This window comes from Rhinoraja longicauda, chromosome 34 (genome assembly GCF_053455715.1).
Source record: "Rhinoraja longicauda isolate Sanriku21f chromosome 34, sRhiLon1.1, whole genome shotgun sequence".
Lineage (NCBI taxonomy): Eukaryota > Metazoa > Chordata > Chondrichthyes > Rajiformes > Arhynchobatidae > Rhinoraja > Rhinoraja longicauda.
Window position 1 is genome coordinate 5,861,254 of NC_135986.1, and position 18,149 is coordinate 5,879,402.

General features: G+C 49.5%; 1 protein-coding gene across 1 annotated transcript in view; it reads right to left on the reverse strand.

Moving 5' to 3' along the window:
- Positions 1–18,149, reverse strand: part of LOC144609302 (uncharacterized) — a 94,965-nt gene that overhangs the window by 5,834 nt on the left and 70,982 nt on the right. Inside the window, exons 13-16 of the mRNA XM_078427733.1 lie at positions 12,154–12,314; positions 8,524–8,676; positions 4,379–4,508; positions 2,311–2,385 (exon numbers count right to left, since the gene is read on the reverse strand). Of these exons, the coding sequence (XP_078283859.1) occupies positions 2,311–2,385; positions 4,379–4,508; positions 8,524–8,676; positions 12,154–12,314 (519 nt within the window). The remainder of the gene's footprint in view (positions 1–2,310; positions 2,386–4,378; positions 4,509–8,523; positions 8,677–12,153; positions 12,315–18,149) is intronic.

Below are 18,149 nucleotides of genomic sequence, written 5' to 3' on the forward strand. Positions count from 1 at the left end.
AGCAGGGAGGTTCTGCTGCAGTTGTACAGGGCCTTGGTGAGACCGCACCTGGAGTATTGCGTACAGTTTTGGTCTCCTAACCTGAGGAAAGACATCCTTGCCATAGAGGGAGTACAGAGAAGGTTCACCAGATTGATCCCTGGGATGGCAGGACTTTCATATGAAGAAAGACTGGATAGACTGGGCTTGTACTCGCTGGAATTTAGAAGACTGAGGGGGGATCTTATAGAAACGTATAAAATTCTTAAGGGGTTGGACAGGCTAGATGCGGGAAGATTGTTCCCGATGTTGGGGGAGTCCAGAACCAGGGGTCACAGCTTAAGGATAAGGGGGAAGTCTTTTAGGACCGAGATGAGAAAACATTTCTTCACACAGAGAGTGGTGAGTCTGTGGAATTCTCTGCCACAGAAGGTAGTTGAGGCCAGTTCATTGGCTATATTTAAGAGGAAGTTAGATGTGGCCCTTGTGGCTAAAGGGATCAGGGGGGTATGGAGAGAAGGCAGGTACGGGATACTGAGCTGGATGATCAGCCATGATCATATTGAATGGTGGTGCGTGCAGGCTCGAAGGGCCGAATGGCCTACTCCTGCACCTATTTTCTATGTTTCTATGTTTCCCTCACTAGGAGATAGATTTAAACTTTAAAACGTGAATAACTTTAAAAACGTGACACCGATTTCAATGAAACTTCTTCCATTAGCACCAAGGGGACGATGGTGAGTGAGGTGGGCCTAAAATTGCCGGGCTATCGTGCACCGTTTTGTCTGTAGTTCAGGAACAAACAAACAAACAAACAAACGGGAGTTGTGGTGCATAGATGTCTTCGGTGTAAACCAGCATCTGCAGTTCCTTTCGACTGGAGACTGGGGAAGGGCTGCTTAAAAACTAAAGTGGGAGTCAGGGGTCTTGATAGGAAACTATGGACAATTACGAGAGGCATAGATTGAACAATGATGAGTGAATCTGACCACCCAGTGTATCGGAGTCGTGCTGATTTGAGCTTGTAATCAGTTTCATAAGTTCAGCCATGATCACATTATAGACAATAGACAATAGACAATAGGTGCAGGAGTAGGCCATTCAGCCCTTCGAGCCAGCACCGCCATTCAATGCGATCATGGCTGATCACTCTCAATCAGTACCCCGTTCCTGCCTTCTCCCCATACCCCCTCACTCCGCTATCCTTAAGAGCTCTATCCAGCTCTCTCTTGAAAGCATCCAACGAACTGGCCTCCACTGCCTTCTGAGGCAGAGAATTCCACACCTTCACCACTCTCTGACTGAAAAAGTTCTTCCTCAACTCCGTTCTAAATGGCCTACCCCTTATTCTTAAACTGTGGCCCCTTGTTCTGGACTCCCCCAACATTGGGAACATGTTTCCTGCCTCTAATGTGTCCAATCCCCTAATTATCTTATATGTTTCAATAAGATCCCCCCTCATCCTTCTAAATTCCAGTGTATACAAGCCCAATCGCTCCAGCCTTTCAACATACGACAGTCCCGCCATTCCGGGAATTAACCTAGTGAACCTATGCTGCATGCCCTCCATAGCATTGAATGGCGGAGCTGGCTCGAAGGGCCGAATGGCCTCCTCCTGCACCCATTGTCTATTGTAAGTGATCGGAGCAGAATTAGGTAGGGCCGGCCCATCAAGTCTACCCCGCCATTCAATCACGGCTGGTCCATCTCTCCCTCCCAACCCCATTCTCCTGCCTTCTCCCCGTAACCCCTGACACCCGCACTAATCAATAATCTGTCAATCTCTGCCCTAAAAATACCCACTGACTTGTGGCCTCCACAGCCGTCTGTGGCAAAGAATCCCACAGATTCACCGCCCTCTGACTAGAGAAATTCCTCCTCATCTCAATAGACAATAGACAATAGACAATAGACAATAGGTGCAGGAGGAGGCCATTCAGCCCTTCGAGCCTGTACGCACCGCCATTCAATGCGATCATGGCTGATCACTCTCAATCAGTACCCCGTTCCTGCCTTCTCCCCATACCCCCTCACTCCGCTATCCTTAAGAGCTCTATCCAGCTCTCTCTTGAAAGCATCCAACGAACTCCTTCCTAAAGGGACGTCCTTTAATTCTGAGGCTGTGCCCTCTGGTCCTAGACTCTCCCACCAGTGGAAACATCCTCTCCACATCCACTCTATCCGGGCCTCTCACTGTTCGGTACGTTTCTATGAGGTTCCACCCCTCGTCCTTCTAAACACCAGCGAGTACAGGCCCAGACGCTCATCAAAGTTTGACTTTGGTTAAACAATATTCAAAAGTAGGCCATAACTTGCCCCATTGGGCCTTACCTTGGATACCACACCGAGTGCTTTCGAGGCCGTTTCTTCATTGGGCGATCCAACCGCCGATCTGTGGAGAATGTTCTAGAGAAACAAAAAAAAACTTAGCGGTCGGTGTGTGATGAAAGAATGGGTCGACTGGGCTTGTGTTCACTGGAGCTTAGAAGGATGAGAGGGGATCTTATAGAAACGCTAGACAAAGTGGACCCGTTGGGCCTAAACCTCTCCTGCATTGGTGTAGCACCCTCTCCTCCACCCCTCCCCTCTCTCCTCAACTCCCCTCTTCCTTCCCCCCCTCCCTCCCTCCTCCCCTCCCCTCCTTTTAAACTTTAAAATGTGAATAACTTTAAAAATATAACAACGATTTCAAGGAAACTACTTGCATTATCACTAAAGTGACATTGGTGAGTAAGGTGGGCCTAAAATTGTCGCGCTACCGTGTACCGTGGCTGAAGTTCAGTCACAAACAAGATGACAATCGAGAGTTTTAGTATATAGATGTAAAATCCTTTAAGGGACTGGACAGGCTAGATGCAGGAAAGATGTTTCCCGATGTTGGGGGGAGTCCAGAACCAGGGGTCGCGACGGTTTAAGAATAAGGGGTCGGCCATTTTGGACTGAGGTGAGGAAAAACTTTTTCAGTCAGAGAGTTGTGTATCTGTGGAATTCTCTGCCACAGAGGGCAGTGGAGGCCGGTTCTCTGGAGGAGTTGGCAGCCTTTAATGGAGATCGACCTTCGAGAGCTCCATCAGAGACCGACATCGGGAACTCCAAGCCCTGAGGCGGGAGTTTCGATCGGCCTGACGCGGGGGCTTCGAACTTCGACGGATGGTTCAGACAGCTCCGACCGCAGGAGAGTTAAAGAGGACGAAGATTGAGGGCGTGCAGCGTAGGTTCACCAGGTTAGTTCCCGGAATGGCGGGACTGTCGTGCGTTGAAAGACTGGAGCGACTAGGCTTGTATACACTGGAATTTAGAAGGATGAGAGGGGATCTTATCGAAACGTATAAGATTATTAAGGGGTTGGACACGTTAGAGGCAGGAAACATGTTCCCAATGTTGGGGGAGTCCAGAACCAGGGGCCACACACAGTTTAAGAATAACAGTTTAACGGGGAGAGGGGAGGGGGAGAGGAGAAAGAGGCTACTGGAAACACCGGGACCAAATAGATAAGAAGGGTCTCGACCCGAAACGTCACCCATTCCTTCTCTCCAGAGATGCTGCCTGACCCGCTGAGTTACTCCAGCATTTTGTGTCTACCTTCGATTTAAACCAGCATCTGCAGTTCCTTCCAACACTAATGTTTATATATTCTGTTGTGCTGCTGCAAGTAAGAATCTAATTGTTCAAGTTTTGTTTTAGTTTAGAGATACAGCGCGGAAACAGGCCCTTTCGGCCCACCGGGTCCGCGCCGACCAGCGATCCCCGCACACTAACGCTATCCCACACACACACACACCGGGGACGATTTTTAAATTGGTCAAGCCAGTTAACGCCTTTGGAGTGTGGGAGGGAACGGAAGATCTCGGAGAAAACCCGCGCGGGTCACGGGGGAGGGACGTACAAAACTCCGTGCGGACAGCGCCCGCGGTCGGGATCGAACCCGGGTATCCGGCGCTGCGTTCGCTGTAAGGTTGGCGACTCTACCGCTGGGCCACCTGGGACATATGACAATGGAACACTCCTGATTGTCGCCATTTTGTCGACTCTACCGCCGGGGCACCTGGGACATATGACAATGGAACACTCCTGATTGTCGCCATTTTGTCAACTCTACCGCCGAGGCACCTGGGACATATGACAATAGAACACTCCTGATTGTCGCCATTTTGTCGACTCTACCGCCGGGGCACCTGGGACATATGACAATGGAACACTCCTGATTGTCGCCATTTTGTCGACTCTACCGCCGGGGCACCTGGGACATATGACAATAGGAGACTCCTGATTGTCGCCATTTTGTCGACTCTACCGCCGGGGCACCTGGGACATAGGACAATAGAACAGCATCCTGACTGTCACCATTTTGCGCTGCGTTGCTGCTGAAGGAATTGCAGGCCTCGTTAGGCGCACCCACCTCGATCAGCATCTTAATCCGGGTGATCCGTTGGAAGGGGAGGAGCAGGAAGGACATGAGGGGGAGCCGCTGGCACTGGGGAAACTCCTGGAGGCGGACCACGGCCGCCGCGAACTGTGCGTTTTCCTCCCTGCCCGGAGAAAGCGGAGCCGTTAGTCGGAGAGAGTCAGCCTGGCCTGATTGCACCACAGAGAAGAGCTCGTCCCTTTACAATAGACAATAGACAACAGACGCAGGAGGAGGCCACATTCGGTCCTAGTCTAACCTACCCAACATCATAGCCACCTAACCCACCCAACATAGACAATAGGTGCAGGAGGAGGCCATTCTGCCCTTCGAGCCAGCACCGCCATTCAATGTGATCATGGCTGATCATTCTCAATCAGTACCCCGTTCCTGCCTTCTCCCCATACCCCCTGACTCCGCTACCCTTTAAGAGCTCTATCCAGCTCTCTCTTGAATGCATTCAGAGAATTGGCCTCCACTGCCTTCTGAGGCAGAGAATTCCACAGATTCACCACTCTCTGACTGAAAAAGTTTTTCCTCATTTCAGTTCTAAATGGCCTACCCCTTATTCTTAAACTGTGTGGCCCCTCGTTCTGGACTCCCCCCAACATTGGGAACATGTTTCCTGCCTCTAACGTGTCCAACCCCTTAATAATCTTATACGTTTCGATAAGATCTCCTCTCATCCTTTTAAATTCCAGTGTATACAAGCCTAGTCGCTCCAGTCTTTCAACATATGAAAGGTTGGATGGCCATGATGTTGGGTAGGTTAGGAGTTGAGTACAGGAGCAAAGAGATCCTTCTGCAGTTGTACAGGGCCCTAGTGAGACCGCACCTGGAGTACTGTGTGCAGTTTTGGTCTCCAAATTTAAGAATATTCTTGCTATTGAGGGCGTGCAGCGTAGGTTCACTAGGTTAATTCCCAGAATGGCGGGACTGTCGTATGTTGAAAGACTGGAGCGACTAGGCTTGTATACACTGGAATTTAGAAGGATGAGAGGAGATCTTATTGAAACGTATAAGATTATTAAGGGGTTGGACACGTTAGAGGCAGGAAACATGTTCCCAATGTTGGGGGAGTCCAGAACCAGGGGCCACAGTTTAAGAATAAGGGGTCGGCCATTTAGAACAGAGATGAGGAAAAACTTTTTCACTCAGAGAGTTGTAAATCTGTGGAATTCTCTGCCTCAGAAGGCAATGGAGGCCAATTCTCTGGATGCTTTCAAGAGAGAGCTAGAGAGAGCTCTTAAGGATAGCGGAGTCAGGGGGTATGGGGAGAAGGCAGGAACGGGGCACTGATTGGGAATGATCAGCCATGATCACATTGAATGGCGGTGCTAGCTCGAAGGGCCGAATGGCCTCCTCCTGCACCTATTGTCTATGTTGGGTGGGTTAGGTGGCTATGATGTTGGGTAGGTTAGACTAGGCTATGATGTTGGGTAGGTTAGACTAGGCTATGATGTTGGGTAGGTTAGACTAGGCTATGATGTTGGGTAGGTTAGACTAGGCTAGGCTGTTGGGTAGGTTAGGTGGCTATGATGTTGGGTTGGTTAGGAATTAGGAGTTGAGTAAAGGAGCAAAGAGGTCCTTCTGCAGTTGTACAGGGCCCTAGTGAGACCGCACCTGGAGTATTGTGTGCAGTTTTGGTCTCTAAATTTGAGGAAGGATATTCTTGCTATTGAGGGCGTGCAGCGTAGGTTTACTAGGTTAATTCCCGGAATGGCAGGACTGTCATATGTTGAAAGACTGGAGTGACTAGGCTTGTATACACTGGAATTTAGAAGGATGAGAGGGAATCTTATCGAAACGTATAAGATTATTAAGGGGTTGGACACGTTAGAGGCAGGAAACATGTTCCCAATGTTTGGGGAGTCCAGAACCAGGGGCCACAGTTTATAAATAAGGGGTAGGCCATTTAGAACGGAGATGAGGAAAAACTTTTTCACTCGGAGAGTTGTAAATCTGTGGAATTCTCTGCCTCAGAAGGCAGTGGAGGCCAATTCTCTGAATGCTTTCAAGAGACAGCTAGATAGAGCTCTTAAGGATAGCGGAGTCAGGGGGTATGGGGAGAAGGCAGGAACGGGGTACTGATTGTGGATGATCAGCCATGATCACATTGAATGGCGGTGCTGGCTCGAAGGGCCGAATGGCCTACTCCTGCACCTATTGTCTGTTGTCTATGTTGGGTGGGTTAGATGGCTATGATGTTGGGTAGGTTAGTTGGCTATGGTGTTGGGTAGGTTAGACTAGGCTACGATGTTGGGTAGGTTAGGAGTTAGGAGTTGAGTATAGGAACAAAGAGGTCCTTCTGCAGTTGTACAGGGCCCTAGTGAGACCGCACCTGGAGTACTGTGTGCAGTTGTACAGGGCCCTAGTGAGACCGCACCTGGAGTACTGTGTGCAGTTGTACAGGGCCCTAGTGAGACCGCACCTGGAGTATTGTGTGCAGTTGTACAGGGCCCTAGTGAGACCGCACCTGGAGTACTGTGTGCAGTTTTGGTCTCCAAATTTGAGGAAGGATATTCTTGCTATTGAGGGCGTGCAGCGTAGGTTTACTAGGTTAATTCCCGGAATGGCGGGACTGTCGTATGTTGAAAGACTGGAGTGACTGGGCTTGTATACACTGGAATTTAGAAGGATGAGAGGGGATCTTATTGAAACATATAAGATTATTAAGGGATTGGACACGTTAGAGGCAGGAAACATATTCTTAGTGTTTGGGGAGTCCAGAACCAGGGGCCACAGTTTAAGAATAAGGAGTAGGCCATTTAGAATGGAGATGAGGAAAAACGTTTTCACTCGGAGAGTTGTAAATCTGTGGAATTCTCTGCCTCAGAAGACAGTGGAGGCCAATTCTCTGGATGCTTTCAAGAGAGAGCGAGATAGAGCTCTTAAAGATAGCAGAGTCAGGGGGTATGGGGAGAAGGCAGGAACGGGGTACTGATTGTGGATGATCAGCCATGATCACATTGAATGGCGGTGCTGGCTCGAAGGGCCGAATGGCCTCCTCCTGCACCTATTGTCTATTGTCTATGTTGGGTGAGTTAGGTGGCTATGACGTTGGGTAAGTTAGACTAGGCCATGATGTTGGGTAGGTTAGACTAGGCTATGATGTTGGGTAGGTTAGACTAGGCTATGATGTTGGGTCGGTTAGACTAGGCTATGATGTTGGGTAGGTTAGACTAGGCTATGATGTTGGGTAGGTTAGACTATGCTATGATATTGAGTAGGTTAGACTAGGCTATGATGTTTGCTAGGCTGGGCTATGATGTTGGGTAGGTTAGACTAGGCTATGATATTGGGTAGGTTAGACTAGGCCATGATGTTGGGTAGGTTAGGCTAGGCTATGATGTTGGGTAAGTTAGGTGGCTATGATGTTTGCTAGGCTAGGCTACGATGTTGGGTAGGTTAGACTAGGCTATGATGTTGGGTAGGTTAGACTAGGCTATGATGTTGGATAAGTTAGGTGGCTATGATGTTTGGGTAGGTTAGACTAGGCTATGATGTTGGGTTGGTTAGACTAGGCTATGATGTTGGGTAGGTTAGGTGGCTATGATGTTTGCTAGGCTAGGCTATGATGTTGGGTAGGTTAGACTAGGCTATGATGTTGGGTAGGTTAGACTAGGCTATGATGATGGGTAGGTTAGACTAGGCCATGATGTTGGGTAGGTTAGGTGGCTATGATGTTGGGGAGGTTAGACTAGGCTATGATGTTGGGTAGGTTAGACTAGGCTATGATGTTGGGTAGGTTAGACTAGGCTATGATGTTGGGTAGGTTAGACTAGGCTATGATGTTGAGTAGGTTAGACTAGGCTATGATATTGGGTAGTTTAGGTGGCTATGATGTTGGAGAGGTTAGACTAGGCTATGATGTTGGGTAGGTTAGACTAGGCTATGATATTGGGTAGGTTAGACTAGGCTATGATGTTGGGTAGGTTAGACTAGGCTATGATGTTGGGTTGGTTAGATTAGGCTATGATGTTGGGTAAGTTAGGTGGCTTTGATGTTTGCTAGGCTAGGCTATGATGCTGGGTAGGTCAGGTGTATTAAATGCATTTTCGATGTACGATATTTTAGATTCACGATGGGTTTATCGGAACTGAGCACCCTGTAAATGGGAGGTGAGAACAGTTGCTTACATGAGTTGGCTGTACTTCTGCTCTTGGTAGAACTGATTGCGTACGTAATCGATGTACACCAGGAAATGGTGCTCGGCGTGGTGGTGAATTATGTCGCAGATGTCAGTGATCTTAATATTCTCGTCCACACGTTCCTCCAGCTCCTTCAGAAAGCTGCGTTCAATCAAAGAAATCGCCTGCCCGTTAGTCACTTGGCAATGTAATCAAAAGGTCACAAGGTGATAGGAGAAGAATCAGGCCACCAAGTCTAGATTTTTTAGATTTAGAGATACAGCGCGGAAACTGGCCCTTCGGCCCACCGGGTCCGTGCCGCCCAGCGATCCCCGCACACACTAACACTATCCCACACCCACTAGGGACAGTTTTTAAATTTTCCCAGCCAATTAACCTACATACCCGCACATCTTTGGAGTGTGGGAGGAAACCGAAGATCTCGGAGAAAACCCACGCAGGTCACGGGGAGAACGTACAAACTCCGTACAGACGGCGCCCGTAGTCGGGATCGAACCTGAGTCTCCGGCGCTGCATTCGCTGTAAGGCGGCAACTCTACCGCCATTCAACCATGGCCGATCTATCTCTCCCCCCCAACTCCATTAGACAATAGACAATAGACAATAGGTGCAGGAGGAGGCCATTCGGCCCTTCGAGCCAGCACCGCCATTCAATGTGATCATGGCTGATCATTCTCAATCAGTACCCCGTTCCTGCCTTCTCCCCATACCCCCTGACTCCGCTATCCTTAAGAGCTCTCTCTAGCTCTCTCTTGAATGCATTCAGAGAATTGGCCTCCACTGCCTTCTGAGGCAGAGAATTCCACAGATTCACCACTCTCTGACTGAAAAAGTTTTTCCTCATCTCCGTTCTAAATGGCCGACCCCTTATTCTTAAACTGTGTGTGGCCCCTGGTTCTGGACTCCCCCAACATTGGGAACATGTTTCCTGCCTCTAGCGCGTCCAATCCCTTAATAATCTTATACGTTTCGATAAGATCCCCTCTCATCCTACTAAATTCCAGTGTGTACAAGCCTAGTCGCTCCAGTCTTTCAACATACGACAGTCCCAAGCAAATGTAAGTTTCTCCTGCCTTCTCCCCATAACCCCTGACACCCGCACTGATCAAGAATCTATCTACCTCTGCCTTAAAAATATCCACTGACTTGTGGCCTCCACAGCCGTCTGTGGCAAAGAATCCCACAGATTCACTGCCCTCTGACTGAAGGAATTCCTCCTCGTCTCCTTTCAATCAATACATCTTTATTGTCGTTGCGCAAGTACGACGAGATTAAGAATGCCACTTTTATTTCAATGCTATGATTCCTAAAGGAACGTCCTTTAATTCTGAGGCTGTGCCCTCTGGTCCTAGACTCTCCCACCGGTGGAAACATCCTCTCCACATCCACTCTATCCAGGGCCGCTCACTATTCTGTAAGTTTCAATGAGGTCCCCCCCCTCGTCCTTCTAAACTCCAGCGAATCCTGATATTGGGTAAACAGGAACAGTAGGCTGTAGTCCCAGGCACGCACGAGTTTATGAAACCATCTCCCGTCAAACAGGCCCTTCGGCCCAACTTGTACATGACGGCCAACCTGTCCCATCTCCACCAGTCCCACTTGCCCGCGTTTGTCCCATATATCCCTCTGAACCCGTCCTATCCACGTACCTGTCTAAATGTTACAAAAACTTTGGGATAGTCCCAGCCTCAACTACCTCCTCTTGCAGCTCGTTCCATACACCCACCACCCTCTGTGTGAAAAAGGTTACCTCTCAAGTTCCTATTAAATCATCCCCCCTCACCTTAAACCTATGTCCTCTGGTTCTCAATTCCCCCACTCTGGGCAAGAGACTCTGTGCGTCTACCCGATCTATTCCTCTCATGATTTTGTGCACCTCTATAAGATCGCCCCTCATCCTCCTGCGCTCCAAGGAATAGAATCCCAGCCTGCTCAACCTCTCCCTGTAGCTCAGGCCCTCGAGAACTAGCAACATCCTTATAAATTTTAAACCACTGGTTGTTGATTCCCCTACAACAGACAATAGACAATAGGCCATAGGTGCAGGAGGAGGCCATTCGGCCCTTCGAGCCAGCACCGCATTCAATGTGATCATGGCTGATCATTCTCAATCAGTACCCCGTTCCTGACTTCTCCCCATAACCCCTGACTCCGCTATCCTTAAGAGCTCTACCTAGCTCTCTCTTGAATGCATTCAGAATTGGCCTCCACTGCCTTCTGAGGCAGAGAATTCCACAGATTCACAACTCTCTGACTGAAAAAGTTTTTCCTCATCTCCGTTCTAAATGGCCTACCCCTTATTCTTAAACTGTGTGGCCCCTTGTTCTGGACTCCCCCAACATTGGGATCATGTTTCCTGCCTCTAACGTGTCCAACCCCTTAATAATCTTATACGTTTGGGCAAGAGACTCTGTGCGTCTGCCCGATCTATTCCTCCCGTGTTCTGATTAGACTCCGTTTGCCATTTCTCCGACCATCTTCCACTCCCTGCTGTGTCTTTTGACTCCATCTCCGTCTCTCTGAATTTCGGGCCAAACACCGAGACAGGCTGGATTATTGCTATTGAGGGCGTGCAGCGTAGGTTTACCAGGTTAATTCCCGGAATGGCGGGACTGTCATATGTTGAAAGACTGGAGCAACAAGGCTTGTACACACTGGAATTTAGAAGGATGAGAGGAGATCTTATCGAAATGTATAAGATTATTAAGGGGTTGGACACGTTAGAGGCAGGAAACATGTTCCCAATGTTGGGGGAGTCCAGAACAAGGGGCCACACAGTTTAAGAATAAGGGGTCGGCCATTTAGAACGGAGATGAGGAAAAACTTTTTCAGTCAGAGAGTTGTGAATCTGTGGAATTCTCTGCCTCAGAAGGCAGTGGAGGCTAATTCACTGAATGCATTCAAGAGAGAGCTAGATAGAGCTCTTAAGGATAGCGGAGTCAGGGGGTATGGGGAGAAGGCAGGAACGGGGTACTGATTGAGAATGATCAGCCATGATCACATTGAATGGCGGTGCTGGCTCGAAGGGCCGAATGGCCTCCTCCTGCACCTATTGTCTATTGTCTAGAAACATAGAAACATAGAAAATAGGTGCAGGAGTAGGCCATTCGGCCCTTCGAGCCTGCACCGCCATTCAATATGATCATGGCTCATCATCCAACTCAGTATCCTGTACCTGCCTTCTCTCCATACCCCCTGATCCCTTTAGCCACAAGGGCCACATCTAACTCCCTCTTAAATATAGCCAATGGACTGGCCTCAACTACCTTCTGTGGCAGAGAATTCCACAGATTCACCACTCTCTGTGTGAAAAAAAAGTTCTCATCTCGGTCCTAAAAGACTTCCCCCTTATCCTTAAGCTGTGACCCCTTGTTCTGGACTTCCCCAACATCGGGAACAATCTTCCCGCATCCAACCCCCTTAAGAATTTTGTACGTTTCTATAAGATCCCCCCCCTCAGTCTTCTAAATTCCAGCGAGTACAAGCCGATTTTATCCAGTCTTTCTTCATGTGAAAGTCCTGCCATCCCAGGGATCAATCTGGTGAACCTTCTCTGTACTCCCTCTAAGGTCTATTGTCTCCCCGCCCCGCCCCGCACCGTACTGTACTATAATGTACCTCTCGCTCACTTCCGCCACCCTGACGATGCTGGAGAACAGGGTTTTCTTGTCCCGCACGATGATGGATTCGTTGACGACGCGAGAGTTCATGAAATGGTCGATGAGGATATTCAGGCTGCGCAGGTAGGAGGCCTCAGACGTGAGAACTTCGAACATGCTCTGCAAAACGAGGGGAAAGAAAACCCGTTCAAAACCCGCCTTTTGTCCCGAAGCCGCGCGCGTCGGGGAAAAACAAATTCAAGCAGATGGAGGTTAAAATCGAAGGTATTTATTCACAAAATGCTGGAGTAACTCAGCGGGTCAGGCGGCATCTCTGGACGGAAGGAATGGGCGAAGTTTCGGGGTCGAGACACCTTTCTTTCACTTCTCCAGACTCTCGCACGTTAATGTGCGGATTAAATCCAATTAAAATGTGGATTACGGAAATGACCGAGACAATAGACAATAGACAATAGGTGCAGGAGTAGGCCATTCAGCCCTTCGAGCCAGCACCGCCATTCAATGCGATCATGGCTGATCACTCTCAATCAGTACCCCGTTCCTGCCTTCTCCCCATACCCCCTCACTCCGCTATCCTTAAGAGCTCTATCCAGCTCTCTCTTGAAAGCATCCAACGAACTGGCCTCCACTGCCTTCTGAGGCAGAGAATTCCACACCTTCACCACCCTCTGACTGAAAAAGTTCTTCCTCATCTCCGTTCTAAATGGCCTACCCCTTATTCTTAAACTGTGGCCCCTTGTTCTGGACTCCCCCAACATTGGGAACATGTTTCCTGCCTCTAATGTGTCCAATCCCCTAATTATCTTATATGTTTCAATAAGATCCCCTCTCATCTTTCTAAATTCTTGCATCTGGAAAATAATAAGGTTTGCCTTAATTGACAAACCAGATCTATTTTTTAAAATATGGTCTCCATTTATTGAATTTTCAAAAAAAGTAAATGGGTTTGTCACAAAACTAAAATTTAAAAACTAAAGTTAAAACTTGAGTTTAGGGTTGGATGTACAACTATACTCATTAACTGGAAGTTAGGAAGAGGGGATGTTCAACAAGATCTGGGTGTCCTAGTGCATCAGTCACTGAAAGGAAGCATGCAGGTACAGCAGGCAGTGAAGAAAGCCAATGGAATGTTGGCCTTCGTAACAAGAGGAGTTGAGTATAGGAGCAAAGAGGTCTTTCTGCAGTTGTACAGGGCCCTAGTGAGACCGCACCTGGAGTACTGTGTGCAGTTGTACAGGGCCCTAGTGAGACCGCACCTGGAGTACTGTGTGCAGTTGTACAGGGCCCTAGTGAGACCGCACCTGGAGTACTGTGTGCAGTTGTACAGGGCCCTAGTGAGACCGCACCTGGAGTACTGTGTGCAGTTGTACAGGGCCCTAGTGAGACCGCACCTGGAGTACTGTGTGCAGTTGTACAGGGCCCTAGTGAGACCGCACCTGGAGTACTGTGTGCAGTTTTGGTCTCCAAATTTGAGGAAGGATATTCTTGCTATTGAGGGCGTGCAGCGTAGGTTCACTAGGTTGATTCCCGGAATGGCGGGACTGCCGTATGTTGAAAGGCTGGAGCAATTAGGCTTGTATACACTGGAATTTAGAAGGATGAGGGGGGATCTTATTGAAACATTTAAGATAATTAAGGGGTTGGACACGTTAGAGGCAGGAAACATGTTCCCAATGTTGGGGGAGTCCAGAACCAGGGGCCACAGTTTAAGAATAAGGGGTAGGCCATTTAGAACGGAGATGAAGAAGAACTTTTTCAGTCAGAGAGTGGTGAAGGTGTGGAATTCTCTGCCTCAGAAGGCAGTGGAGGCCAGTTCGTTGGATGCTTTCAAGAGAGAGCTGGATAGAGCTCTTAAGGATAGCGGAGTGAGGGGGTATGGGGAGAAGGCAGGAACGGGGTACTGATTGAGAGTGATCAGCCATGATCGCATTGAATGGCGGTGCTGGCTCGAAGGGCTGAATGGCCTCCTCCTGCACCTATTGTCAATTGTCTATAATCTTTATGTTTGCAATTCTCTTTTTTCTTTGCTTTCTCTCTATTAGTTTATAGTCTTTTTTTTTCAGTCTCTTTTCATCTATATTTTTTCTTTAAATTGAAGCTATGTAAGAACTCTATAACCAGTTTGTCGTTTGTCGTTTATTATTATTTGTACATTTGCTTTAAAAAATTTAATATTAAATTTTTTTTTAATTTTAAAAAAAATCGAAGGTAGACACAAAATGCTGGAGTAACTCAGCGGGTCAGGCGGCATCTGCGGGAGAGAAGGAATGGGCGACGTTTCGGGGTCGAGACCCCTTTCTTTCACTTCTTCAGACTCTCGCATGTTAATGTGCGGGTCGGTGCGGGCTGGAAGAAGGGTCTCGACCCGAAACATCACCCACTCCCTCCCTCCCTCCAGAGATGCTGCCCGACCCGCTGAGCGACTCCAGATTTTGCGGCTCCCTTTCTACCCAGAAGCCTCTGGTTTGGTTTCGTGCGGTTTTAGAGAGGCAGGCCCTTCGGCCCACCGAGTCCGTGCCGACCAACGATCGGCCCGCACGCTTTCGGTGTCCTGTATAGTTAGGGGGGGGAGAAGGTGGGAGAATGGGGTTGGGAGGAAGAGATAGTCCAGCCATGATCGAATGGCGGAGTAGACTTGATGGGCCGAATGGCCTAATTCTACTCCTATCACTTTTAGTTTAGTTTAGAGATACAGCGCGGAAACAGGCCCTTCGGCCCACCGGGTCCGCGCCGACCAGCGATCCCCGCACACTAACACTATCCCACACACACACACTAGGGACAATTTCTACATTTGCCAAACCAATTAACCTCCAAACCCGCACGTCTTTGGAGTGTGGGAGGAAACCGAAGATCTCGGAGAAAACCCACGCAGGTCACGGGGAGAACGTACAAACTCCGTACAGACGGCGCCCGTAGTCGGGATGGAACCCGGGTCTCCGGCGCTGCATTCGCTGTAAGGCGGTAACTCTACCGCCGCGCCACCGTGACCGCCCCACTTATGACCAATGTTTGGTCGGGACCTTTCTGTCTGAAGAAAGCACCCGAACCGAAACGTCACCTGTCCACGTTCTCCAGAGATGCTGCCTGACCCGCTGAGTTACTCCAGCACTCTGTGAAACGTCAAACCTATCCATGTTCTCCACAGATGCTGCCTGACCCGCTGAGTTACTCCAGCACTCTGTGAAACGTCACCTATCCATGTTCTCCACAGATGCTGCCTGACCCGCTGAGTTACTCCAGCACACTGTGCAAACCAGCATCTGCAGTTCCTTATTTGTTCAGTATATTAATAGGGTGATTGTTAAAAAACAAAACACAGGCATGGGGTTTGTTTTAGAAACATAGAAAAATAGGTGCAGGAGGAGGCCATTTGGCCCTTCGGCCCTTCGAGCCTGTACGCACCGCCATTCATTGTGATCATGGCTGATCGTCCACAATCAGTAACCCGTGCCTGCCTTCTCCCCATACCCCTTGATTCCGCTAGCCCCTAGAGCTCTATCTAACTCTCTCTTAAATCCATCCAGTGATTTGGCCTCCACTGCCCTCTGTGGCAGAGAATTCCACAAATTCACAACTCTCTGGGTGAAAAAGTTCCTTCTCACCTCAGTTTTAAATGGCCCTCCCCTTTACCCTAAGACTATGTGTGTGGCCCCTGGTTCTGGACTCGCCCAACATTGGGAACATTTTTCCTGCATCTAGTCCTTTTATAATTTTATACGTCTCTATAAGATCCCCCTCTCATCCTTCTAAACTCCAGTGAATACAAGCCCGGTCTTTTCAATCTTTCCTCATATGACAGTCCCGCCATCCCAGGGATCAATCTCGTGAACCTACGCTGCACTGCCTCAATTACAAGGATGTCCTTCCTCAAATTAGGTGATCAAAACTGTACACAGTACTCCAGATGTGGTCTCACCAGGGCCCTGTACAACTGCAGAAGAACCTCTTTACTCCTATACTGAAATCCTCTCATTTTATGAATGTTTATTTTTTGTTCCTCAGGTTTAGGCCAAGGCAGTTATTTTCATTTTAATTTAATGTTGGGGGAGTCCAGAACCAGGGGCCACACAGTTTAAGAATAAGGGGTAGGCCATTTAGAACGGAGATGAGGAAAAACTTTTTCAGTCACAGAGAGTTGTGAATCTGTGGAATTCTCTGCCTCAGAAGGCAGTGGAGGCCAATTCTCTGAATGCATTCAAGAGAGAGCTAGATAGAGCTCTTAAGGAAAGCGGAGTCAGGGGGTACGGGGAGAGGGCAGGAACGGGGTACTGATTGAGAATGATCAGCCACGATCACATTGAATGGCGGTGCGTACAGGCTCGAAGGGCCCGAATGGCCTCCTCCTGCACCTATTGTCTATTGTCTATTGTCTAAATGGAGCATCTAATCCTTCGTGACAAGGCAGCTGTTTGACGGGCTGTTAGAAGCAATAAACTTTCTCTTTAAGCAAATCTCTTTAAGCAAATCTCTTTAACAGATATTGCCGTTCAAAACTGAACTTCCAACCCTGGCAGGCACCAAAGCATCATTTGCATTCTCAGCCCAAGGGCCCTTGATTGAACGCAGATTTGTTATTCCAAAACCTCGTCAGAGGCTGGAAACATGTTCCCAATGTTGGGGGGAGTCCAGAACCAGGGGCCACAGTTTAAGAATAAGGGTGTAGGCCATTCTGAACTGAGATGAGGAAAAACTTTTTCAGTCGGAGAGTTGTAAATCTGTGGAATTCTCTGGCTGGAGCGACTAGGCTTGTATACACTGGAATTTAGATGGATGAGAGGGGATCTTATTGAAACGTATAAGATTATTAAGGGGTTGGACACGTTAGAGGCAGGAAACATGTTCCCAATGTTTGGGGGAGTCCAGAACCAGGGGCCACACACAGTTTAAGAATAAGGGATCGGCCATTTGGAACGGAGATGAGGAAAAACTTTTCCAGTCAGAGAGTTGTGAATCTGTGGAATTCTCTGCCTCAGAAGGCAGTGGAGGCCAATTCTCTGAATGCATTCAAGAGAGAGCTGGATAGAGCTCTTAAGGATAGCGGAGTCAGGGGGTATGGGGAGAAGGCAGGAACGGGGTACTGATTGAGAATGATCAGCCATGATCACATTGAATGGCGGTGCGTACAGGCTCGAAGGGCCGAATGGCCTCCTCCTGCATCTATTGTCAACAGCCCAAACGGTACACGATAGCGCGACAATTTTAGGCCCACCTTACTCACCGTCGTCCCTTTGGTGCTAATGGAAGAAGTTTCATTGAGGGGGATGGAGTGGGGGGGGAGGGAGGGGGGAGGGGGAGAGGGGACAGGAGGGAGGGGAGGGGGAGGGGGTAGAAGGGAGGGGAGGGGGGGAGGGAGGAGAGAGGGGGGAGGAGGGAGATGGGGTGGGGAGGTGGGGGTGGGGGGAGGGAGAGGAAGGAGGGGGGGATGGGGGGAGGGAGGGGGGATGGGGGGAGGTAGGAGGGAGGGAGGGGGTGAGGGATAGGAGGGGAAGGAGGGGAGTGATGGGGGAAGGGGGGTGGGAGGGAGGAGGGAGGATAAGGGAGATTAAGAGAGGATGGAGTGGGGGGAGGGGAAGGAGGGGAGGGAGCAGGGTAGGAGGGAGTGGAGTAGGGGTGGAGGGAGGGAGAATAAGGGAGATTGAGGGGGATGAGGAGGGAGGGGGGAGGGGGAGGGGGAGGGGAAGGAGTGAGGGAGAGAGGATAAGGGAGATTGAGGGGGATGGAGTGGGGGGTTAGGATGGAGGGGGAGGGAGGCGGGGAGGCGGGGATGAGGGGAGCAGGCGGAGAGAGGGGGATAGGAGGGAGGGGACGGTGGGGAGGGGGGAAAGAGGGTGAGGGGACGGGGAACAGGAGGAGGGGAGGCGGGGCAAGCTTGAGGAGGGTCGGGAGGAGGGGCGGTGGGGCAGGGGGGAGGGGGGGGAGATGGCTGATAGCGGGGCGTGGACGGAGGGAGGCGGGGAGGGGAGGGGGAGATGGGGGAGGTAGGTGGAGGGG